At 45.0% G+C, this 25,083-nt stretch overlaps 2 protein-coding genes across 3 annotated transcripts in view; one reads left to right on the top strand and one right to left on the bottom strand.

The window, feature by feature from the left end:
• Window positions 1-791: 791 nt before the first annotated feature.
• Window positions 792-14,964, top strand: KIAA1191 (KIAA1191 ortholog). The gene is given in 9 exon segments (XM_029217484.1): window positions 792-983; window positions 2,067-2,135; window positions 2,137-2,170; window positions 5,226-5,404; window positions 8,523-8,643; window positions 10,773-10,897; window positions 12,966-13,072; window positions 13,266-13,408; window positions 13,516-14,964. Coding segments are annotated over 9 exon segments (1,080 nt in total). The 5' UTR covers window positions 792-890; the 3' UTR covers window positions 13,725-14,964.
• Window positions 14,965-15,075: 111 nt separating this feature from the next.
• SIMC1 (SUMO interacting motifs containing 1) overlaps window positions 15,076-25,083 on the bottom strand; it is a 98,411-nt gene continuing 88,403 nt past the window's right edge. For both annotated transcript variants that reach the window (XM_029217402.1, XM_029217403.1), the window contains 3 exons: window positions 22,768-22,924; window positions 22,497-22,581; window positions 15,076-15,899 (listed from right to left, as the gene is read on the bottom strand). In XM_029217402.1, coding sequence (XP_029073235.1) covers window positions 15,637-15,899; window positions 22,497-22,581; window positions 22,768-22,924 — 505 coding nt within the window. In that variant the 3' untranslated portion in view covers window positions 15,076-15,636. The remainder of the gene's footprint in view (window positions 15,900-22,496; window positions 22,582-22,767; window positions 22,925-25,083) is intronic.

Here is a 25,083-nt window from a genome sequence, read left to right as displayed (position 1 = left end):
TGCAATGTAATTGTGCTATTTATAAGCTAATCACAGAATTTAGAAAAGACTCTAATTACTGGCATATTCAAGTTTAAAGGTGCATGAAGAAAGCCTCTCAGTCCCGCCAGTAGGCCTGGCCAATGGTCAAATGCTGAAATCTAAAAGTCCCAGCCCCAAGCCCCTATAGCCCTCTTGAAATGAGCCTTGATGGCAAACTTTGGACATGTGGATAGATTGTTTTTCAACTTCGTTTACTTCCTCAACTTTATTGCTTTGTCATATTTGTAAACCCTTTAAGGAAAAAAGAAGTCTTCAGGGTATGACAGTTGAGCTGGCACCTCTCCAAGTGTCACTTTCCTTAGTGTAAAAGGGAAATAATGTTACGACCACCTTACCTAGCAGAGGCTGGTGCTATTTGCTTCCCCTTTTGGTTCTGCTACTAGTATGAACCCTGCCTAACCCAGCTGTTCCTGGAAGAGGGTCCCTGCTCACTTCATCTCTTCTTAGTCAAAGTGCCTTCGCATCTCTTCAACTTCCCCTCCGTGAAACGGGTTTGAGGGTGTCACTTTACTATGCCACCTCCATCTGCCCTCAGCCTGTCACAGACCCAGGCATAAAATGCCAAGGGTAGCTTTTCGTATGGGAGCTGGCAGTTTCCACACACGGAGCTCTGGCCCTACCAACCTGCAGTGCAGCTAAGATCCTGGGGCTTTCCCGACCGTGGACTACAACTCCCAGCATGCATCGAGCCCCCCCCCCCCGCCAAATCTCGCGTGAAATGACTCGGCCTCTGGAGACTTTATCGGGAAGGCTGTGGGCCGGCAGCCTGTGGTCCCTCCCTGTTTGGTGTCTGGGGCCTCTGTGTCGCCACGGGCACAGCGCCGCTCACACCATGGCTTGGGTCCCGAATGCGCCACAGCCTCTCGAGAGACGTGGGTCCTCGGAGCCTCTTTAGTGCCGGAGCTCGGGCCGCAGGCGGCTCCGCGGCGGCGGAAAAACAGGTAACCAGATGAGCCGGACCGGACCCTCCTTGGGGCTCGGTCCTCCACCGGTAAGGAGGGGCGTGCCCCCGTCCCCTCCACCGAGGCCCTGGCCCGGGCCCTCGTGGTGCTTCTCTCCTCTCCCCTTACTCAGGCTCAGACCTTTGCCGGACCGCTCCGTGCATCTCTCGCCCCGCCTTCTGGGGTCCCCCCGTGGGGTATCTCTGTGATCATGCCCCCGCAGCCCCGGCACCGGGCTCGCCTCTACTTTACCAGGCCGGCCTTGTCCTGGACCCCCCATTTCTCGCCCTTACCTCCCAAGCCTCCTACTTGCCTTGCCCCGGGGAACTTTCGGCTTGTGCCAGGCCCTGGCCCTAATCGCCTTAATCTTTCTTATCCTCGCCGGGTGGAAGAGGCGGTTCAGTCAGCCCAGGCGTTTCACATCATGGTGGCATTGTCCTGTATCTTATGAAGGAGAAGTCAGAGCTCTGCGGGGAGAGGGAGGGGATGGGCACTGGGAAGTGGAAGGGGAGGTGTCGGGTCGGAATGCTGCCTGGACCCCGAGGATGGCCGACTTTGGTTTCAGCGATATTCTTTAATGAGGAACTAACAATTTTGCCTTCTGAGCTTCATCAGGATAGAGGGGGGAGTGCAGCAAGCTGAAAAGCAAGTAACTTGGCTTTCTCGGAGCTTTGTTTGAACTCCCCTGTAAAATGGAGATGAAACTACCTGCCTTACAGATGGGCCACTTGTCTGTAACCTTGGACAAATCACTTCTGCTTTTTAGTTTCCTTTTCTTTAAATTGGGGGTAAACAATGCCTGCTTTGCAAGGGTTGCTGCAAGGGTTAAAACACAAGATAAGTGTTGTATAAAACCCTTATGAATATCAGTCAGTACTAGCAGCAAGGAATGAATTTACCCACTGTGGTTCCCTCGTCCCTTGCTGTGGGTCAGGTTATTTGGACCCTGAGCCCTAACTTATTTAAAAACGAAATGAGTATAGTATCTCTCGCAAGGTTGTTACAGGAGATACATGAAAGTACAGGAAGGTGTTTGGCAGACTCTGAAGGGCTGTGCCAATGGTGGTTGTTTGTTGTTCTCAGAACCTCTGGAATGGATGGACTCTTCCCGAGCAGCTTGCAGCAGCTGAGCAGTGTTCCTCATTAATATCTGTCTGTCAGCATAATCGTCACATCATTTCGCTCTGGTAAGGTGACCTTTTCACTGTGTATGGTGTCTGTCATATCACAGGTGTTAAGATCAGTGACAGGTACAGTGAGACCTTTGATTTTATCCTTTTTTTTCTCCCTCGCATGTTTGTCCCTCTTTTGTGTGTGTTTCAACCTTGTAACCAAGCCATAAAACTCTGTGTGCTTGTCAGAAGAACAGCATTGGAGCTATTCTTTGGTGTTCACTGTAAGAAAATGCCCTTTGTTGTTTTTATTAGGTGGCAGGGACTCAGCTCTGAATTCTGTATAGAAAAAGCACCTGGATCCCAGTCTTTCAATGGCTTCGAGACAACCAGAAGTGCCTGGTAAACTTAATTCTTTTTGGTAAAGTTATGTTTTGCCCTTAACATTTTGAGCTAGACAGAAACTACTTTTTCTGAACCACATATCAATAGTAACTCTGTGCCACCAGGAGAGTATTTAGACTTAATAGATTGGCATCATTTAAATATTATCTTATTAACCACCCAGCCAGGGTGTGAACCCAAAAATCTGACTTGAAAGAGAACAGTTATTTCACTTAAGGGTATGACAGATTTGTCACTTTCCTATGTATCAAATAAAAATTTAGAATAAGCTGCGTAGTTCTTAAACCAAAATGATTAAACTCACCCCCTTTTTTTGTGAGGAGGAGATAGGAGGGTGGGAGGAATGAAAGTTTGGGCAAAAAGGCACCAGCCTGATTTCAAGACACATTGAACTTAGTCATGAAAATGCTCACTGCAACATTTAGTGAGTCCTGGGTCTGTACAGGGTTATAATTTCTGGGTTAGTGAAGTCATTGATTCCTCCTTGGACTGTTTTAGTGGGAAGGGCTAGTGATTTTTAAAATCTGAATCACTCAATTTTTGATTCTCAGTAAAGTATAGATGATAGTGCCTGTCTCTCAGGTTTGCTGTGAAGATCAAACATAAAATACATGAAAATGTGAGTTAAAGATGAATATACATTTACTGCCCAGAAAATTTTTTGGTCTCTATTTGTGGGAATTTATCTCCTAGTAAATATTAGCTGACTTTATTATTATTCTTAGGAAGGCTATTGGGATGGCTCTTGGAATGAGTCTTTAAGATGTTTCCGAAATTGCTCCCAAATTAAGTGGAGTCATAGGAGTCTCCCTTGTGTCTCCCGATAAGGATCCATCTCTAGTCTCTAACTTCATCAACCTGTGTTTTAGTTTGTCTTTCATTGTCGTTGTGATGACTGTGAACTCCCTGTAAGCACGCTGGCCGCAGGGTTGCATGCATTAGGTTAATGCTTATAGTGTGTGGAGCATGGAGTGTTGCGTGGCGGGTGTGAGAGCTGGCTGAGATCTGTGTTCCAGCCCCCACCTCACACTTGCTAGTGGGGTGTTGCTTAAGATCTATGCCTCAGTTTCCTGAGCTGGAAAAGGGGAAGAATATCTGCTTAATGAGGATTAGGAAAGATGAGGGATGTAAGTTCCTGGCAAGGAAGGGTACTTGTAATTATGATTTGCTTGTGTGTTTGTTTTAATTGAGATAATTCACATACCATACAATTCAGCCATTTAAAATGAACAGTACAGTGATTTTTAGTATATTCACAAGGTTGTGCAACCATCACCACTGTCTGATTCCAGAACATCTTCCTCACCCACAAAAGAAAACCTTGTCCCTTTAGTAGTCACTCCTGTGGCTCCTCCCTCCCCCCAGGTCCTGGCAACTACTAATCCTCTTTCTGTTTCTATGGATTTGTTAGTAATTGTCATTAATCATAATAATAATGGTAACTGCTTGGCCCTCTTGTTGTTTACATGGAATGTCTTTGCTGGTTTTGGACTTATTGCCGAACAGGTTGATGTCTTGGAGAGTGTGATTGTGTAATTATAGCAGCAGGATAATGTCACACTGAAGGCAGGATCTGGACGTTAGTTCTGCTCTGAAAGGATCAGCAAACAAACAAAATGAACTTTGCTCCCTGATCTGGCAGAGCTGAGTGTGCCCTTGAGGTGGGGAGCCTGCGTCACTGGGGCATTCTGCCAGTCCGTTCCGGTGGACAGGAATGGCAGGATCAGCTGGCAGTGCTTTGTGAGAACCGTTGTCAGTAGTTTCTGTGATGAAAATTGGCTGTGCCATTTAAGTCATATAGAACATTCGAAACTGTTCTAGATGCTGCTGGACAGCATATTATTTGACATATTTCTTGTCATGGTGCTCTTGTTATCTTAGGTGAGTTAGTAAAGACAGAGGATTTTCCACCTCTGGGCCTTCATTTCCTCATGTATAAACTGGGAACAAGATTTCATGGTGTTTTTTTTTTTGTTTTTTTTGGCCATGAGGCTTGTGGGATTTTAGTCCCCCCAACCAGGGATTGAACCCTGGCCCTCAGCAGTGAAAGCGTGGAGTCCTAACCACTAGACTGCCAGGGAATTCCCAAGACTGCATATCCTCAGTTTTGCCTGAGTTGAGAGTCTTGGGATTGCTGTGGGCTTCTGTGGCCTAAAGAATACAAGCTTTGAGGGCTTCCCTGGTGGCGCAGTGGTTGAGAGTCTGCCTGCTGACGCAGGGGTCACGGGTTCGTGCCCCGGTCCGGGAAGATCCCACATTCCGCAGAGTGGCTGGGCCCGTGAGCCATGGCCGCTGAGCCTGCACGTCCGGAGCCTGTGCTCCGCCACGGGAGAGGCCACAACAGTGAGAGGCCCGCGTACCCCCCCCCAAAAAAAAAAAAAAAAAAGAATACAAGCTTTGAAATCAGATTGCTTTGGGTTTTGATTTCTTACTGCACTTTGAAGTTATGTGACCTTGCTCAGGTAAATTGAAATTGAATTTTGGTTTCCTAATCCATAAAAATGGATTAGGGCTGCTGTGTGGGTTAAGTGGAGAATCCAGTGTCAGGCAGAGAGGAAGGAATTTGTAGTTACCTTACCTTGACTGGATTAGCTCTTCCAGAACGAGCTTTTCTTGCTCTGTCCCAGAATAAGAGTGTTTCAGAGCTTTCCTGCCTACAGATTAATTTAAAGCTACTGGTATGTTCAGCTGATGAGCCCATCCTGACAGGTGTGTCTGTTCTTAGCTCTTGAGCCTAGTGGGCCTCTAGGCAAGATGTCCCTGCCCATCGGGATGTACCGCCGGGCATTCAGCTATGATGATGCCCTCGAGGACCCTACGCCCATGACTCCTCCTCCATCGGACATGGGCAGCATCCCCTGGAAGCCAGTGATTCCAGAGCGCAAGTATCAGCACCTCGCCAAGGTATCTGACCCCGCTGACTGCTGTTGGCAGGCCCAACCCCTTCGTTCTCCTCCCTCTGCTCCAGAAGCTGTCAGCGGCTCCTGACGCCCATAGAATTGGGCAGCCACCAATCCCTATATATGTTATGTTTTCTGTAGAGTTGGTAGGCCTTTTTCCTTTTTAATTCAAAACTAGAATGGCTGTGTCTTCTACCTGAAATACAACCTCCCCATCCCCTCTCCTCCTCGTCCTCCCCACCCTCGTTTCCACAGTATTAAATCCAAGCTCCTTAGTCTTAGTCTGGCTCTGCATGGTCCAGGTCCTGTCTGCGCTCCCTCCCCTCCGAATCCACCCCCCACCCCCTGTGATCCAGCCATGCAAGTCACCTAAGATTTCTTGTATTTAATAGGGTATTTGATGCCTCTAAGTCTTTGCTTCTCGCTGCTCCGATTGCCTGGAATGTTCACAGTCCCCATCCTATCCTCGTACTTCATCTGCCTGACAGATGGCATCCTTTAAGTCTTAGCTCAACCATCTCTTCTGTGATTTTCCTCCATCCTCCCAGTAAGACTATCACCCCTCCTTTTGAGGTCTCCAGTGTACTGTGGACCCCTGTTACAATCCCTGTGTTACTTCACTGCCCTCCATTAGCTTCCTGGAGGCAGGGGCCCTGTCTGATTCATACTCCATCTACAGTATCTAGCAGAGGACTTGGCATAAAGTGATTGCAAAAACATGCTCATTGAGTGATTAAAAATTGGCTCTTTCCTGAACATATGCTGTGCTTTTCCTCATGCTGTCCCTCCTGCCTCAGATGCCCTTCCCCACTGCCATCCTATGTGAGAGCTGCCTCCTTTGTAAGGCCCTCCTGACATGCACACACATGCACACACATACCTCGTTACACACTGATCTGCTCTCACAGCCCTTTTGTGCAGTTGGGCTTCATGGGTTCTGACATGCTTGTTGCAGGCTTGTTTCTGAAGCCTGTGCTTCCTGACTGCAGGGACTGTGTCTCTCTCGCCTCTGACTTTCCAACCACCAAGAATGCCAGAAAGGTGGTCCTGTTGCCTGAATAAGCTAGGCCCACCCAGTTCAGATGAATCCTTTTAAGCTGCAGCTATCGTTTCACTGCACTTTGAGCTGTGTGACAGCTAGGTCCTGACAGCAAGTACCAGTAAGCAGCTGTCTAAGCAGACCTGGGTGTGAGCCACCTAACAGTCTGTGCACCAGCTGTGAGCTTGGGCTTCACCCCTGAGCCACAGTGTCTCTGTGTGAGAGATGAAAATACTTTGTCATGGAGGTGCCGTGGGGATTAAATAAAAGAGGAATGGAGGGACTTCCCTGGTGGCACAGTGGTTAAGAATCTGCCTGCCATTGCAGTGGACACGGGTTCAAGCCCTGGTCTGGGAAGATCCCACATGCCATGGAGCAACTAAGCCCGTGCGCCACAACTACGGAGCCTGCGCTCTAGAGCCCGAGAGCCACAACTACTGAGCCCACGCACCTAGAGCCCGTGCTCCGCAACAAGAGAAGCCACCGCAGTGGGAAGCCCGTGCACCGCAACGAAGAGTAGCCCCCGCTCGCCGCAGCTAGAGAAAACCCGCGCGCAGCAACGAAGACCCAACGCAGCCAAAAATAAATAAATAAAATAGATAAATTTATATAAAAAAAAAAGAGGATTGAAAGGCCTGGCACATATTAGGTGTGGAGCTGATGTTGTGACTCCTGGCTCCGGGCTTAGCTTCCCTTGGCAGAGCTGTATGTGATCCTTCCTTTCTAAAGAGTGTAGTGTCCCTCCCTTCCCCGCCCCCCCGCCCCCCACATACCATTAAGCTCTCAGAACAGGGCGCTCCTTGCTATGAAAGTACCCCCTACAGCTCTGGGGGAAGTTCCCTATATCAGTTTTCTACTGAAATCTGACCCAGTCAGTTGTTGAGGTGGAAACATTTTGTGTAAAAAGTATTGGCAGTACTAGGGGGAAAGGGCCCCAGCAGCCTGCCTGTGATGCCAAAACAGCAGACTCAAGGGACCGGAGCAGAAAAGAAGCAAGGCTCCTGATAGCTCTTGGGAGGGCAGCCCACTACCCTCTTCATTTATGAAGGCTGCTGCTTGCTCCTCTAGGCAAAGAATGGGCTTCCAGTTTTCTGCTGTGTCCCAGCTGGAACAGCTGACAGTTTGGAACAACTGGCCTTTCTAAGGAGAGCTCAACTTGACTCATTACATGCATTCTTTTGTTTGTCCTAACCATCCATGCCCTAGGCATCCATGTCCCAATCGTCAGCCGTCTTCCAAGTGAGAAAGCAGAGGTTCAAGTTTTGCTCGAGTAAGGTCACAGCTGAAGAGTTTAAATCCTGTTTTGTAACAGGGATACAACATTTCAATACTTCCTTCTACTCCCTTCCTTTCTGACCATCTTTCTTCTCGATTCCTTTGGAGAAGTAGAGAACAAAGAGTAAAACCCAGTCCTCTGCTTCCAGTTAGTCCTGAGCACGGTGTCAGGTGTTTAGATTAAGGAAGGCAGCGTGCTCCAGCTCTCTCATGTTAAAGCTGAGGAGCTACGTAGACTTTCTGGTTTGTTTTAAAAGACCGTTATTGAACCCTTAGAGCAGTGGTCCTCGAAGTGTGGCCTCAGGGACCAACAGCATCAGCATCACTTAGTAATTTGTTAGAAACAAAATTCTTGAGCCCTACCTACTGAATCAGCTCTGGGTTGGGGCCCAGCAGTCTGTTTAACAAGCCCTCCAGGGGATTCTGGTGCTTGGCAAAATTTGCGAACCACTTAGCGAATGCAGTGATTAATTAAGCAAAAGCAAGCATGGTGCTTGGTACACGGTCAATGCTTAGTAATAGTTGTTTCTTCTGTATCCTTAGGGGCATATTGTGTTTTGGACAGACATAATCTGGAAAGATAATAGAGCTCAGAGCTTCAAATTCTGGCTCTCCCACTTTTATAAATACAGGCTATTCGTATGATGTCATATCTTTTGTCACTATGGATAATACATATCTAATTGGGTGTGGACAACCAAGCCCCCCTTCACATATTTTCTCCTGTATCTGATTACTCCCAGAGGAGTAAGTTGAGGCGTGTGACTCCCTTGTCTGGCTCAGGTGCCTCCTTGCCCCTCTTGAACAGGTGGAGGAAGGAGAGGCCAGCGTCTCATCCTGTGCCCTGCCATCGGCCATTGATGGTGCGGACAAGGTCCCCGTGGTGAAGGCTAAAGCTACCCATGTCATCATGAGTTCTCTGATCACAAGTAAGCATTCTGCGCTCTCAGAACTGGGGGCGGGGAAGAGTTTAGGCTTCCTACAACTAGCTGGGGGAGTTCTGCAGACACACTTGCCTTAACCTGTCCTAACCCAGCCCGGCAGAGGTCAGTCTGGCTGCTGAGTCATCACCAGTGTTGAAGCTACATTTAGGTGGAAGACTTGCCCAACGTTAAGCATCTCAGTTGATTTAGGTGCACTCCTGCTGCTTCGTTGCTACAGCCTTATTTTCCCATATCCATCAGCGTGACCTTGGGCAAGTTACTTAACTACTGAGGCTGTTTCCTCCTCTGTGAGATGGGGAATCTGGCCGGCAGGTGGAGGGGAGGATTAGATGGCACCAGTGCTCAGTGGCCGGGAGCGGCTGCTGTTACTGTTTCAAGCTCTGCTGGAGAAGGAGACACACTGAGACATCTCCCACCGCCCCTGCGCTTATTTTTTAAAATTAAATGGCTCAAAGTTGTTCCTCCTCTTGGATCTTGAGACAAGATTGGTGCCTCAAGTGTCTTTGGTCTTAAGAATGTGTGATCTGTGGTCCTGATAAGACTGGAAACAAGAGAGCTTGAATTTTTTAAAAAAATCTTACAAGTTAACTAAACTTGTTGGTTCCAGAGGGCCCTTCTAGTTGCTTCTAGTGGGAAGTTAACAATTATTAGATATACAGCTCTGCTTGTCAGCAGCAGCCTCTGCCAGGGGCAAGGCACGTAGGGGTTCTCTTTAGTTGGCTCAGTTTTGATGTCGGAAGCCCTTGTTTATCTGCTCTGGAGGGCATCAGTTAGTCTTGGGCAATTCCTGAAGAACTCACCCAGGAACCAAAAGTCCAAACTCTTACTTGGACTTTTTCTTATTCACACATAAATGCACTGTTTGAATCAGCAACTATTGCTTGTATTTTGCAAGCTTGAGAAGGTGTCCTGGCAGTGTTAGGAAGCTTAGTCATTGTTCTTTTAGAACAGTGTAACTTCTTTATTGAAAATAGAGTTTACTAATAGTATAGAACATTATAGCACCCCAGTATATATTACTATCACTCAGATACTTATTTGGCTTAGTCATTTCCACATATATGCATATTTTTATATAATTGCAAATCTAATAGACAAACCATTCTATCAATATTTTTTCAATTAATATTACGATGAACTTTTCATGTTGCTGTAGTCATAAATTAAAAAAAAAAGCTGCATTTAAAATCCTGGCATTTTAAATACCAGGTATCGTATTCATTAAATCCTTTCCTGCTTTTAAAATTTTCAAGTGACTACATGGCAAGACTGGAAAACACCTTTATACATTTAGTGTGTGTGTGTGTGTGTGTATGTTTCCTTTGCTTCTATTTCTGTTGGAAATAAACTAGTCCCTTAGAAGGGGAATGACTAAGTCATAAAGGACATCTGGCATCTGGACTTTTGGTCATCAGCTGCCACATTCTTGTACATGGGGGTGTATTACATAGTGTGTGTACAGATTAAGCAAAAATTCCACTGTCAGTCATTCCCAGGTATAACTGACATTGATGACAAGATAATCGGGTCAGAATGCCCTGATAGTGAGTTGAGTCCTGCCTGCTGTGCCAGGCACTGTGGTAGGCAGTTTCACACACAGGAAACATTGGATCAGTAGACCTTGGTTAGTTCAAGGCACATTCTCTCTGGTTTGGATCCAGTTGCTACTTTGGTGCCATCTGTCCTAAACGTGGCCCATTTCTCTTTGATGAAGATCATAAAGAGGGTGGTGAGTATCTCTGAGGAAACTTTATATTTGGAGAACTTGCACTGTTTCTGCATGTCAGCTGCCTTCTTCATGTTGCATTTCTGAATACAAAGAAAATGTCCTAGGGTATAAATGAGAGGAAGGTAAGGAGTGTTTCCCTGGAGGTTATCAGGCTGTCCCTTTAGGAGTAACCTGCTCTTTAGCTTGCTGTAAGGGAAGGCTTCTTTCTGCCTAGGCTTCATGTGAGGTTCAGAATTCCTGCCACGATGCCTGTCTGGGCATCCTTCTCGGATGGCCAGTGTGTATGCTCTTGCTCCCGGGGAGAACAGTGGATATCTGTGTTCATCTCCTCCAGTTTGTGATGGGAGAGGGGGATGGGCATGACTGTTATCTCCTCTGTTCCCAGAACAGACCCAGGAGAGCATTCAGCGTTTTGAGCAACAGGCAGGGCTGAGAGATGCTGGCTACACACCCCACAAGGGCCTCACCACCGAGGAGACCAAGTACCTTCGAGTGGCAGAAGCACTCCACGTAAGCTTGTTTCTTAGGAACTTTTAAAAAACAAAACCCTCGGGCTTCCCGGGTGGTGCAGTGGTTGAGAGTCCGCCTGTGGATACAGGGGACACGGGTTCGTGCCCCGGTCCGGGAAGATCCCACGTGCCGCGGGGCGGCTGGGCCCGTGAGCCATGGCCGCTGAGCCTGCACATCCGGAGCCTGTGCTCCACAACGGGAGAGGCCATAACAGTGAGAGGCCCGCGTACCGCAAAAAAAACAAAAACAAAAACAAAAAAACAAAACTCTCATCATTCACAGCTTGAGGTGTGGCTGTGGTTTTGAAGTTACCAGCTCAGCTAGTTGGGGGTGTGGAGAGTGGTGGAAAGAGGCTTGAGCGAGGAATTTAGAGCAGGTTTAGTCCCCCTTGTGGTCGCACTTTCTAGCTGAAAGCTCCCGGGCTCTTGGCCTCGTAGTTTCTGCTTATCCATCTATAAAACTTACTGTTTCCCTTACTTCTAGTTCGGAGGGTCAGATGAGATTCTGAGCTTACACAGGTGATATGTGTGAGCACGTTATGAACAACAAAGCCAACGTGGGTCACTATGTACCAGGGTGATTGACTCTGAGGGCGAGAAATGGGAGTCAGGCAACCTCAACAGAGGTAACACTGGCTAGAAAGGAATGTTATGCTCTATGTTTAGTTTTTTAAAAATTAAAATAAATATAGAATTGGGATGTTTTTGCTTTCATTTTAAAAATTGGAACAAATGGAGAATTTTCAGTAAGGTTAATAATGACCAAATAATTGTATGAATAAAATAAAATAGTTTCAAATGATTTTCTTTCAGGGAATATCACTTTATACTTAATAGTGCTTTTAAGATTTATCAAGCACTCATATTCACTTCATCTTCTTATTAATCCTCTGACATAGATACATCCATGTTCTATAAATGAAGAAACTGAGGTCCAGGGTTATGTATTTATTAACCAGTCATAGTACCTGAAATCAAGTCTCCTGATGCCCTATTTCCTGTTGGTTTTTCTCCATATTCCAGAGTTGCCTGAGAATCTGGCTCCCGAGGGGCTCACAAGGAGGATCATGATATACAATACATGGAGGAGGAATAGTTGGGGGTTAGTGGCCTGTGGGCAGGGATATGAGACGTTGTGGATGGCTGCATTTTGTAATGAGCATCCCGGATGATGTTTGCACACTAAACTTAAAACCACTGCTGTGGCGGGTCAGGGTTGGTTTGGTGTCCAGCTTAAGCTCTCAGACAAGACAGGTCCTTCCGGAGAGGGGCACTGTCAGCCTTTGACACTGAGAACTTTCCAGGGTAGGTGTCAGTCTGAATTCCATTTGCACAGTTCACCCCATATAATGGTGGAACTGAATCTGGCCCACCTTCTGCATCTTGGCCATAGGAGTAGAACATGAGGATGGCTGAAATGCCAGCTCATGTAACTTGATATGTTGAGTGTTGAGAAAATTCATCACGGTCATTTGTTTGAAGTATAGCCTGGGCTGAGCATTGGTGTACTAGACACGGAGCACGGAGACCGTATGGAAGCCTTGACCTAGGAGCAGTGAGAAGTAGGCTTGTCTCCCCTGCTAGAGTGCTGGTCTGTCTGTTAGATGTCTGTTTACAATGCTGAGGGCAGCTGGAGTGACTGGTTATGGGAAGGAAGGGCTGCACAGAGGGAGCACTTAGCTGGAGGGGTTAGCGGCCAAGTCGGCGCTGAGAGGCTGGGGATGGCGGGGTGTGCGCGGTAGCGGCAAAGAGGGCAGTTGAGGAAGGCCCGCCACTGGGGTTCTGGCTCGTCCACTTATTGGTTGGTCAATGTGGACAGTCGAAAGCTCTGGTGTGGAATTAGTACAGAGATGTTCAGGATATGCTATAGAATGAATACATTTTTTTAAAAGATGGAACTCTAGTATGGCAGAATCAAAGGAATATCTTCCTATAATCCAAAACGATTTCACCTCTTAATGTTTCCTTTTGCCTGAAGTTAGTGTGAACCAGGTTGTTTATACCCAAACTTAGCTGTTTTGTATTTGCTGTGATTTTTAAAAAGCCTCTCTTCTTACCCATCTGAGCAGAAACTAAAGCTCCAGAGCGGAGAGATAACAAGAGAGGAGAAGCAGCCGGCCTCCACCCAGTCCACCCCAAGCAGCAGCCCCCACTCGTCCCCTAAGCAGAAGCCCAGGTGAGCCCTTCCTGCAACCCCCACCCCCCCAGTAGCCGTGGGCTAAAGCAAAGCCAGTGCCACGTCCAACACTGGGAGGTCAGCCTGTGGCTTCCGAGCCAGGAGGGGGAGCTGACAGTCCCTAGTCCTGGCGTGGGACACTTCTAGAGGTGTAGGAAGAGGATGTGTTACCATTTCATTCTTTCTCTTCCAGAGGCTGGTTCACTTCTGGTTCTTCCACAGCCTTACCTGGCCCCAATCTTAGCACCATGGATTCTGGAAGCGGGGAAAAAGACAGAAGCTCGGCAGATAAATGGAGCGTCTTTGGACCAAGATCCCTCCAGAAGTCTGATTCGGGTAAGGCTGCCGCTTCACGGAAGAGAGCAGTGGCGGGCATTTTACCATGTATGTTGGTAGCTGCTTACTAATTTTGAAATCGTTTGCTCTGTGGTTTACTTCTGTAGGAGGTTTTGCCATCCAGGCCTACAAAGGAGCCCAGAAGCCTTCTCCAATGGAACTGATTCGCACACAAGCCACCCGAATGGCCGAGGATCCAGCAGTGTTCAAGCCACCCAAAATGGACATCCCAGTGATAGAAGGGAAGAAACAGCTGCCGCGGGCCCACAATCTAAAACCGCGGGACTTGAATGTTCTCACACCCACTGGCTTCTAGAGCCCTTTCTGTTCCAGGGACTCTTGATAGAGGTGGCTTGAGCCCAGCTCCCCTTTACCTTGGCTCTGACATAGGAAAAGTTTTGTTTTCTCTTTTTAAAAAACTCTCAAACTGAGGCTAGAGCTGGAGACATAACTGGCTTTTGAGAAACATTAGTGCAAAGCTTGTCCTTGTGTGGAAGAAGCCATTTTGTACTGCTTTAATTTAAAGTTAGACTAAACCTCAGCAGTGATGTATGGGGACCTCATTACCTATTTTTGTATCATTTACCCTACACAAGAACTTTGATCATTACTTAATAGGTAAATAATATTTGTGTTGTTCCAAAACCAAGGCTTCTTGATTCCTTTACCACTGTCCATGTGCACATGGACAAATCATGGCATAGAGGCGTTCACTGACTAGTTTAGATGACCTTGGCCCTCTTGGCTGTGCTGGCACTGTGTGCTCCAGCCTTGTCAGTTATGGGGACCCAGGATCTGTTTGAGATCTGGGTATAGTTAAGAGCCAGCCTTGGTAGGGATCCCCTCTGTTTTCTGCTGAAACCAGAATCTCCTTCCTTTTTGGTAGACCTCATGGATCACTTTGTCCTGCAGCCAGTTCTTACGTAGTACCTCTTGGGCCAGTGCTGTTGGAGGGATGCTTCTCTTTTGTGTGTCACAGAACAAACACTAGCCTTACATATCCTTTGTTGCACTTTAAAGTGAGATTAATTTAACTCCCATTTGGCTGAAAACTTCCGAAGGGAGAAAATCCAGTCTACTGGTTTGGTATAGATAAATGGATGTTAAACTTTCTTAAAGGAGGTGGCAACTGCAGTTCGAGTATAGTCTTGCGGTTCATATGGAACTAGTGTCACCCTATTTTGAGTTTCTTGTTCAGGCCAGGGCCTGAAAAATTCTTTTCTGGGAGGTGGAAGAATTAAAAAATTTTCTGTATGCAATCATTTTCCCCCCAAAAGAGCCTCATACCTTTCTAAACACGTACCTCACTGAGGAAAGGGACGAGGGGAACCACCTTTTCATTTCTCCACACTGTGTACATGTTCAATCATTGTCTTGAACACTGTCTCAAATTCCTGCTGTCTTTTGCTTTGGACAGTATGGTGTCTACACAAGGAGCTGAGCTGACCTTCCCACAGAGATGCCCTGGAGTCTAAAATGATCAGAACAGTTAATTTATTTGTGTTTTCTGTTATGCTTGTATCAACTGTTTTGACAATAAAAATCCTTACTACTTTCTCAAATGTGGATGGAACTTTTTTTGGTTCTGTTAAGAGTAGTTATTCCATTCTGCCTGCTTGCAGTCATGAAACCGAAGCGTGATAAACTTGGTATTTTGAAAAACCATTGCTTTTTTATTGTATGTATGCTTTTAACATCAGATTTTTTGTAACACACTCAATCCTTTTGTTTTTACCCCTTTCATTGCATTAGATCTTGACAGACTGGCCACAAAGTCAAATTCATAGGCAATATCACAGGTCCAATATAGGATGTTTGTTTTCCATTAGGGAGAAACAAATATCTCTTTCTCTTTCGAAACAGGTTGTCAGTACCTTGAATGACATAACATTGATGTCTAGAATTTGTTCAGCACACGGATTCTTTTTTCACATCTTGAAATGTTAAACATATAGTGCATATAGTATTACCTGTTTCAAAAGAAGTATAGATAAATAATTTATTAAAAAATATATACACCTTATATATTTAAGCCATATCTGAGAACAGGCTAGGATAGGATTATAAAAAAAAGATATTTACTAAACAGAAAGTTATTATAGCCTACAGATAAATAAGATAGGTTTGGTCCTATAAGATTTTAAACTACTTTTTATACTTTTAGAACTTCCAAGTAATTTGAGATGGAGTTCAGGAGGTATTCTTGGCGTTCAGTGCTTAGAAGGACCTCAGGGTCTGCTCCAGGCCTGTGGAGAGGCGTCTGCGTCAGGGTTCAGGTCTGCGGCATAGAAAAGCAGGAGCTTCAACAGGTGCACCTTGTCTTGGAGCTGTGGGACGAGCGGCTCCCCCAGCATCTGGACCAGGCGGCTGCGGAAGGCCTCGATCTGTTTCTCCACGTCCACCACTGTGATGTCATCTCCTTGCTGGGGCTTGGGCTTAATCCTTTTGATTATTAAGTCTTTTCGATCGATCACTGAACTCCGTAAGTGCTCTGCAAGAGGGAAAAGGTTAGCGGAACTGTTCTGAACTGCTTTTTATTCCTTTATGACTTGGGAAGATGAAGTCCAATTTTGGTAGGTAGGGTCTAGGCAAAGACTTGATGAGTTACTAGGATACAAGTCAAAGGGCATGTGAGTACCTGTGGTACCTCCATTTCCAGTCCTTTGTTCTTGGTCCTCTTTGGACCTCAAGTTTTACGTATTAAAAAATGTATTTCAAAGTCATTTTAATTTTTTTCAGAGTAGTACATGCTTTGTTTAAGAAAATCAAATTCTACTCAAAGGCTTTTGTCCCCTGTGACTGTTCTCCCCCAGTAGCAGAGTGAAATAGAGCACATTTCCCTGCTTAAAACCCTCCAGATACTTGCCTTTGCTTTCAGAGGCCAAACTCCACATTGTTCTGTGGCCCAGCCTGCCTGCCAGTCTCCTCTAGTCCTGCTCTCCTTCTTACTACCCGGATCTTACCTCCAGTTCTTGAAACAAGCTCTTCCTGCATCATGGCATTTGCACTTGTTCTCTCTATCTGGACTGCTTTTCCCCTAGACCTTTGCATGCTTACCTCCTTCTCATCCTTTGGGACTCAGCTAAGAGGCCCTCCCTGACTAGAGTGAGCTGCTTCCCTCGTTTCCCCAGTGTTCCTCTTCATCACAGCACCTGATTTATTTATTGGGTTGCACTCACCAAAACTATAATTGTTTTTGTTGGCTTGTTCACTGTCAGGCACTGTCACTGCAGCTAGAATGTCAGTCCATGAGGGCTGGGCTCAAGTCTCTGCCTCTGACATCACGCACTGGGAAAGGGGTGTACATCCTCATCTCTTCCATGTTCTTGCTGGTCACCAGAGAATAACTAGGCAACCCCAATTGTGGGGCATTCTACAAAATAACTGCCCTGGACTCTTCAAAAATGTACATATTACGAGAGACAAGTAAAGGCTGGGAGCTGTGTTAGATGACAGGAGACTGAAGAGCATAACAACCAAGTACAATGTGTGCTGTTTGACTGAATCCTGGCCCAAAGCAAAACTGAACACCTATAAAGGATATTATCGGCACATATTAGATAATATTAAATCAAGGATAAAATGAGTGGGATGATGAATAGTTGTTATGTAGGGGAATATTCGTATTCTTAAGCTGAAGTATTTAAGCATGAAGGATTATGACAGTGCAACTTACTCTTAACTGGTTCAGCAAGAAAAAGAAAAAGAAAAAAGCATATAGATGGATTAACAGATAAACCAAATGTGGCAAAATGTTAACAGCTTATGAATCAAGGTAAAGTTTATATGGGTGTGCATCGTACTATGCTTTAAACTTTTCTGTAAGTCCAAAAATAAAATACTGGGGAAAAGTACAAAGGTCTAAAGGTATCTCATCCCAAATCCATAACTCAGTCCCAACAAGGTTCTGGAAGTGTGTGGAATTGAGGGAAAGGAGCTCAAGGTTACATATAAGGCAAATAAAGTGAGAAGAGCCCTGCAGCCCTTCTGACTCCCAGGTGCGCCAGAGGCCACAACAGTATCATTTTCTCTATCTCATTTATAAAATGGGGGTAATGGCACCTTCATTAACAGGGTTATTAGAAGGACTGAACTACAGTGTCCAGAAATTTGGGAAACAGAATAAACTGAAAAGAAAGTACAATAAATACACTGTAGAGTATCCAAAAAGTCTGGAAACATAGGAGGTGAAGCTGCCTTGAGATGTCATTACAGGGCCCTTTCAACATTCAATCAACAAACATTTACAGTGAGCACCTACTCTGTCTGTGGAACTGGGCTAGACTTCGGGGATGCAGTGGGATCAGAGCCTTGGGCCCAGCCCTCATGGACTGACGTTCTAGCTGCAGTGACAGTGCCTGACAGTGAACAAGCCAACAAAAACAATTATAGTTTTGGTGAGTGCAACCCAATAAATAAATCAGGTGCTGTGATGAAGAGGAACACTGGGGAAACGAGGGAAGCAGCTCACTCTAGTCAGGGAGGGCCTCTGAGTCCCAAAGGATGAGAAGGAGATAAGCATGCAAAGGTCTAGGGGAAAAGCAGTCCAGATAGAGAGAACAAGTGCAAATGCCATGATGCAGGAAGAGCTTGTTTCAAGAACTGGAGGTAAGATCCGGGTAGTAAGAAGGAGAGCAGGACTAGAGGAGACTGGCAGGCAGGCTGGGCCACAGAACAATGTGGAGTTTGGCCTCTGAAAGCAAAGGCAAGTATCTGGAGGGTTTTAAGCAGGGAAATGTGCTCTATTTCACTCTGCTACTGGAGGAGAACGGTCACAGGGGACAAAAGCCTTTGAGTAGAATTTGATTTTCTTAAACAAAGCATGTACTACTCTGAAAAACATTAAAATGACTTTGAAAAGATAGAATTGGCTGAATAGAGTGGGATATAGGGAACATGTGGGTTAGGAGCAAGAAGAATTTGGAATTTATTAATACAGGAAATTCAAAGAAGCAAAGGTTGGCAGTGCCCACCTAACCACCATCCAAGGGGAGGAAGTCTAGGCCAGTGGACTTGAACCATTCTGGTCCAGTTGGCAAGGCCTTGGATTTTATGCTTCAGTAGAGGAGAGTTCTTACATCAGAGGTTCTTGTGATTATTGTGTGAGGTGATTTATGTAAAGGGTTTATTTGGCACAAGGCCTGGCTCAAGATATTCTGGCTGGTAGTATTATTAGTTCCTGGATCAACACTAGGATCAGCTACTATTATTTTATCATAATCGTCGTCACTACAGGAATCTCCAATCTAACAGTCACACTGAGCTCTTTATCTTCTCTGCAGATCTTCCATTTATCTCCACGTCAGTACTGGGCGACATCCTTCAGCCTTGGTCACCCATGCCCTGTCACACTGATCTTCAAAGTGCTTCTGATCCGTCACTGCCTTCCCCACTGCACCACCCACACCCTTGTCACCATTATCCCTCCCCTGACCTCTCTGGTCCTTGGCCAAACTATTTATCACACATCAGGCAGAGTGACCTTACTTAAAACCACTTTGATGGGTTCCCTTCACTCTGGAATCAAGGTGAAATTCCTTAACACGAACTCCCTAACAGGAGGGCCCTTCACACCTGCTCCTGTCTAGTACCGTGGTCTCGTTTCGTGCTATTACCCCCTTGCTCACTGTATCCTAGTCCCACCAGTTTGCTCTATGTTCCTTGGACTCATTAAGCAACTTCTTGTCTCAAGGCCCTTGGACATGCTGTTTCTTCTTTCTGGGAAACTTTTCCCTCCCTATTCGCTTGGCTAACACTGGTACTTCATATCTCAGCCCAAGTATCACTTCTTCAGGGAGGCCTTCCTGGGTTCCTCCATAAACAGTGTGCACTTGTACTTTCCTTCACAGCATTTATTTTCATTGCAATTATATGTTACTTGTGTGGTGGTTTGTTTAGGGTCAATCTCTTTACTAGACAGTTAAGCTCTAGGAGGGCAGGGGCCATGTTGGTCTCATTCATTGAAGTTTTCCCAATGAGCCAGGCACAGAGGAGGCATTCAGTAAATATTTGTTGCCTGGATGAATGTATGAACTTAACTGACCTTGCCTGAGTCTGCTTTTCTCCCCTCTGTGGACAGGGCTCCTTGCAGGAAGGCTGTATGTGAGACTCTCCTTGGAGTGAACAGGTGTCTGACTTCCGCATCGCCCTAAGTGGTCCAGCAGGGCGGAATTCAGGAAAAGCATGCATTTCATTCATTTAAATACTATATGTTTAAATTCCTAGAATTCATGGTTTCAAAATATGAGGTTCTAATTATTCATAAGCATCAGGAAAACTCACGGCATTATGGCAATTCATAATTTTGCCGAGGCTGACTTGAGTTGCATGGTTGTGAAACTGGGGTGTGGGGGATTGATTCTCTCAGCCAGAGAATGTGAGCTCAGCCGACAGCCCAGCATCCACCTCTCAGTGGGGCTACTCTGCCCTCTACAGAAACATTTACAAGATGTGGGGCTTCAAGATATACTTCTGCCCAGGATCAAGGGTAGATACAAAAGTATTTTAACCATGTATAGAGAGTTTAGAAAGTGGGGGGTCGGAAATTCCTTAGAATCTCACCTTCTAATCTGACCCAGTGATTTCATAGAAAATTAGTTCCTTCCAGTGTGCTTTCACCATATACAGACTTTGGCAACAGACCTGGCTCTGCATGTACTTTCCTCTCAGCCTTTGTTTTCCCATCTGTGAAAGGCGGGTGGTACTCACCTTCACAGGGGTACTGGGTTAGATAAGCCAGTGCATGCACATTTACCTATGCTCCCTTCCTCTATTCCTCCATGCTAAGAGGTTCCCATAAACATAGGGCGAGCTTAGGCTCCCCAACCTCTTCCCTTCTTCCCCTGCCCTTGGAGCTGGACAACTCCGGCCGACCTCAAAACACAGTCAACAATGTCCTCAGCCCACTTGAAGAGGACAGAGATGACTAAGGAGCCCTCACAGTAAAATGCCTACTGACAAGGACACTGACCATTTCAGGGAACCATTCAGCTGTGTTCTTTGTAGTTCTTTGTAGGACTCTGTTTTCAAACTACTGGTTCTAAATATTTTTTTCTCCTTCTTAACTCCTGGTCTCCAAAGAAGCTGGAAACAACGTTAAGGATAAAATAGCATTGGAACACACCCCGTTTATTCTTGGTCAATATACACTGGTCTGAGGCCTTCCTCTCCTTTATTCAAGGCAGAAGAATATATTCTGTAATAAAAGTAGATTCCATGTCCATCTTAAATTACTATTGCCCATGACCCAGGTGTATTCCCTGGGACGCAAAACAGAAATGAACAAGAAGTCTTAAAGGTGAACTTTAAGCAAAACTGAGCTGCTTTAATATTAAACTTTCAGCTAGATCTCCAAAAGAAACAATTACATAAACCTCCATAAGGCATGGAATTTGCCTTTGGGGCTTTGTTCTGAGAAGGACACATACCTTTCTTTGAGCGTGTTAAAAAATGCACAAACCACACAATTACATGTCGTGGCCTTGACAATGCTCTCTCTTATGTTTTAGTTACAGGCGCCTGAAACAGAGAAGACCCTCCTGGCCAGATGACAGGCAGCTAACACTGACTGAGTGCTTTCTACTTTTATCTCACGCCCATTAGCAATCAGTCTTGGCAAGTTATGTATTACCATCCCCGTTCTGTAGAAGGAAGAAACTGAGGTCTAGAGACATAAAGTTAGCTGCCCAATGCAGAGTAGGTGATGGAGTTGGGATTTAAACCCAGACCTTCTGTCTTAAATCCAGTGCTTTTTAAAATGTTTCTGTAACAGCTTCCTCAATTCCAGGCCCAAGAGGGTGTAAGGACCATCTTATCTTCCCAAGTGCCATTACTGAGCTAAAATCAACCTCAATATGATCATGGCAGGTAAATTATGTATATATGTATGTGTGTGTGTGTGTGTGTGTGTGTGTGTGTGTGTGTATATATATATGCATTTTCCCCCCTTACTGATGGAGAATAAGTTGGACATTGTACCCCTCAATACTTGAGAATGGATTTCCTAAGACCAAGGGTATTTACTTTCATAAGCCAGGATAATTATAAAAAAAAATGAAACTTAATATTAACACAATACTATTATATAATCTACTTAAAATTTACCAATTGTCCCAATAATGCACATTATAACTTCTTTTTTCCTGGTTCAGGATCCTATCCAGGATCATGTTTTACGTTTAATATTCATGTGCTTTAGTTTGTTTTTAATCTGGAACAGTTCTTCAGTCTTTCTTTGTTTTTAAGACATTGTGACTTTTGAAAGTACAGGCCAGGTACTTTGTAAAAGCCCTTCAATCTGGGTTTGTCTGATGCTTCCTTCTGATTAGATTCAGGTCATGAATTTTTGGCAAGAACACTACATAAGTGATGAGGTGTCCTTCTCAGGGTATCACATCAAGAGGCATGTCAGTTTTCTCCCCTGAAAACTTACTATCTTTCCTTATGTAATTAATAATTACATTAGTTTCCCCAGGGACCACATTAATCCTTGGCTAATCAAATCATTCTTATTTGAAGCAGCTATTCCATCATTATCCTTGTCAATATTTGCCCCCTGAGTGTTAATTAGTCTAACTTTTCCAGATCCTCACGGATCACTGGCTTTGCCTGTGACTAGAGCAGAGCCACTTTCACAGACTTAAGAGTGTCTTACAACTTTTGCAAGATGTACATTTTTACTTTGCCACTGATTTGCTCTGTATTTGCATCATATTGACGGATATTTACAATGTCCGAGTCAGTGAGCAATCAACCCAACAAAGACGCTGCAGTGATAGGCCACGGAAAGATGCCAGGGCCAAATCAGGTCATTACTAAATCCTTCTCATGTTAGGATGACTTTTGTTTACCTGCACAGCCTAATAACTGTGAGGACCACTGTAGTATCTGCCATAACAAAAATACTATGTGAATTCTTCTGTTTCACAGCAGTGATTCCGGCTATGTCCTTCCTTGTTCCTCACAGTTACACCAAGGAACAATGGTTTACTGAAGCTAACAAATTAGAGTCCCTTATGTAACTTTAATTCATAATAATGTCCACTGTGAGACTCCCACACCATCTGGTTTGTGACCAAATGCTCCTTACCTCTTAAAACATGTTGGTAACTGGATAACAGAAACTGTAGATGCTCAACCAGTTCATCCCATGTCTGCCACTGGGTTTTATCTGACTGCAGAGATAGTAAAAGCAATTGGTAATAAATGCCTTCCTCAGTTAGAGGTTTTGTACAGTTTTCAAGTCACTTTTACATAATGTAAAAAAGTGTAAAACACTTTTACACGTTTACATAATTTACTTAATCAAGGATTAAGGAAAAGGTGTTCTAGGCCTGGAACTGAAATAGGGAAAAATGTACCTGACACTTGAGCAGTGATGTGGAATTGTTCAGAAAATAGAGGGCCTGGGCCAGAGACAAGGGCAGGCGGGTGGGTGTCTCACAGCTGTGGAGGAATATGATTTCCAGCACTTTGCAGCGCAGAAGGTGGCTCTCCATGGTAGTAAAGAACATCTCTCTGTGTGGAGAAGAGATAGAGAGAGTTCACTATCACAATTATTGTTTCACGGAACATACACCACAATTCTCCCTGAATGCTCTAACCTTTGCCCTAATCCAGAGAAGGCTAAGAAGGAATACAGTGAAGGCCTACAAAATCACAAAGCTTGTGGACAGGGCAGAAATGGATTTGTTCATAAATTTGCAACTGTCAGAAAGAGGGAAAGTCTTTGATATTTGAAAAAGACTAGTTTAGGACACGTTAAGAAGAATTATATCATACTGTAACCAAGAGAATTAATCATGAGATTACATATTTCTGAATGGCCATAATGTGCCAGGTACTGTTTGGCAGAAACAAGGAATAATAAGAGAAATAAAAGAGGATATTGCTCTCAAAAAGCTGATAGTTGAACAGGGGCAAGAAGTATGCAACAGGAAACCTACATAAAGCGCAGGGCAAGTGTACACGTATGCGAGGTGCCTGTGGCGCTCTAGAGACACAGAGAAGAGAGCACATTTGATCAAGGGGCTGGAAGCAGCCTTCGTATGGAGGAGGTGGCGCTGCTGACGGTGGTCTAGGAGTAAAGAAGGCCCGAGGCAGGAGGCATTTCAGTGCAGGGTTAAACATGGGTAAAAACAAAGAAGTAAAAGTCATAGCTGGGGCACTGCAGCCTTCTTAAATTTCAAGTCTAGGACTTAAGAGTCCCAGAGGGACTCTGGCCCTTGACTTTGTCACTCTGTGCAGGGCAGGGCTTGGCCAGCGAGGGTGGGTTGGAGCACATTCAGAGGCTTCTGAGCGGGATAGCTGTAAAACGGGGGCTGTGCTTCAGAAAGGTGAATCAAACTCATTGTTCTAAAAGCAATGTCAGCTTCCAAAAAAAAAAAAGTTATGAATCTCAGATGCACAGGGTGAATCTCTGGACTGCCTGAAGGTTTTTGCCTGAAGGTTTGTTTGGTGGTTCTTGCCAGGTCTGCTTGTCATAGCAGTTCTGAGGAATAGACGGCTCATGAGCAGATAAGGAGATGGCAGCAACAGAGCTAGCTCTAGATCTCAGAGTTCTTTCTTCTACAACTGCCCCTTTGCAGTTTTGCAACATCTGGAAAAACAGGGTGCTCTTTGTGCCACTGTCACTTATAAAAATGATAAATAACAAAGTATCTATTCATTTTTATTTTCTTTTTTCCCCTTTCCCGTTGCTGTTCCACCAGGCACAGGTATTATTTGTGTAAAAGCAAGGGTAAAAAAGCAGAATAAATACTTTAAAACCTCTGCTTCTTACCATTCAAAAGTTTTAAAAAGTCTGTAATATTTGTGAAAATCCATTTTATCTCTCTTTTTTAAAAAAATATATTTATTTATTTATGGTTGTGTTGGGTCTTCGTTGCTGCACGCGAGCTTTCTCTAGTTGCGGCGAGCGTAGGCTACTCTTCTTTGCGGTGCGCGGGCTTTTCATCGCGGTGGCTTCTCTTGCTGCAGAGCACGGGCTCTGGGCACACGGGCTTCAGTAGTTGTAGCACGTGGGCTTCAGCAGTTGTGGCACGCAGGCTCAGTAGTTGTGGCTCACGGGCTGTAGAGCGCAGCCTCAGTAGTTGTGGCACATGGGCTTAGTTGTTCTGCGGCATGTGGGATCTTCCCGGACCGGGGCTCGAACCCGTGTCCCCTGCATTGGCAGGTGGATTCTTAACCACTGCGCCACCAGGGAAGCCCCATTTTATCTCTTTAATGTGTGTCTTTTTTTTAAGTACGATTCTATACCTCCTCTGACAAATTTTCTTTTTTAATACAAAGGACTCCAAATTATTACATTTATAAGATATTCCCCCAATTCTTTTAAAGTTTAATTTCTACTCTGTATTTGGCCTATTACTTTCACAAGACAGTTTTCCTTTTTAATAACTTTTTATTTCAAACTGTATTTTCTCTTCCAATTTTTATTCCAGGGCCTGCATTTGTCCTGGTTTTATAACCCAAAATGGCAAACCCAGAAATATCCAAGGGACAAGAAAGTAATTTTAATGTATTGGACATAGTAGGAAATGGAGGTACAATTATCTATAGCAATTCAAATTCAAAATTTAAAAACAAGATACAGAGGAAGGCTAACATCCAGATCCAGCCTTAGCAAGTATAGCTGGTATTGGATTTACTCTCCTGTTATCAATAATTATAAACCT

This window comes from Monodon monoceros, unplaced genomic scaffold, assembly GCF_005190385.1.
Source record: "Monodon monoceros isolate NGI ecotype Baffin Bay Population unplaced genomic scaffold, NGI_Narwhal_1 Super_Scaffold_12, whole genome shotgun sequence".
Taxonomy (NCBI): domain Eukaryota; kingdom Metazoa; phylum Chordata; class Mammalia; order Artiodactyla; family Monodontidae; genus Monodon; species Monodon monoceros.
This window is presented reverse-complemented; position numbering and strand designations above follow the sequence as displayed.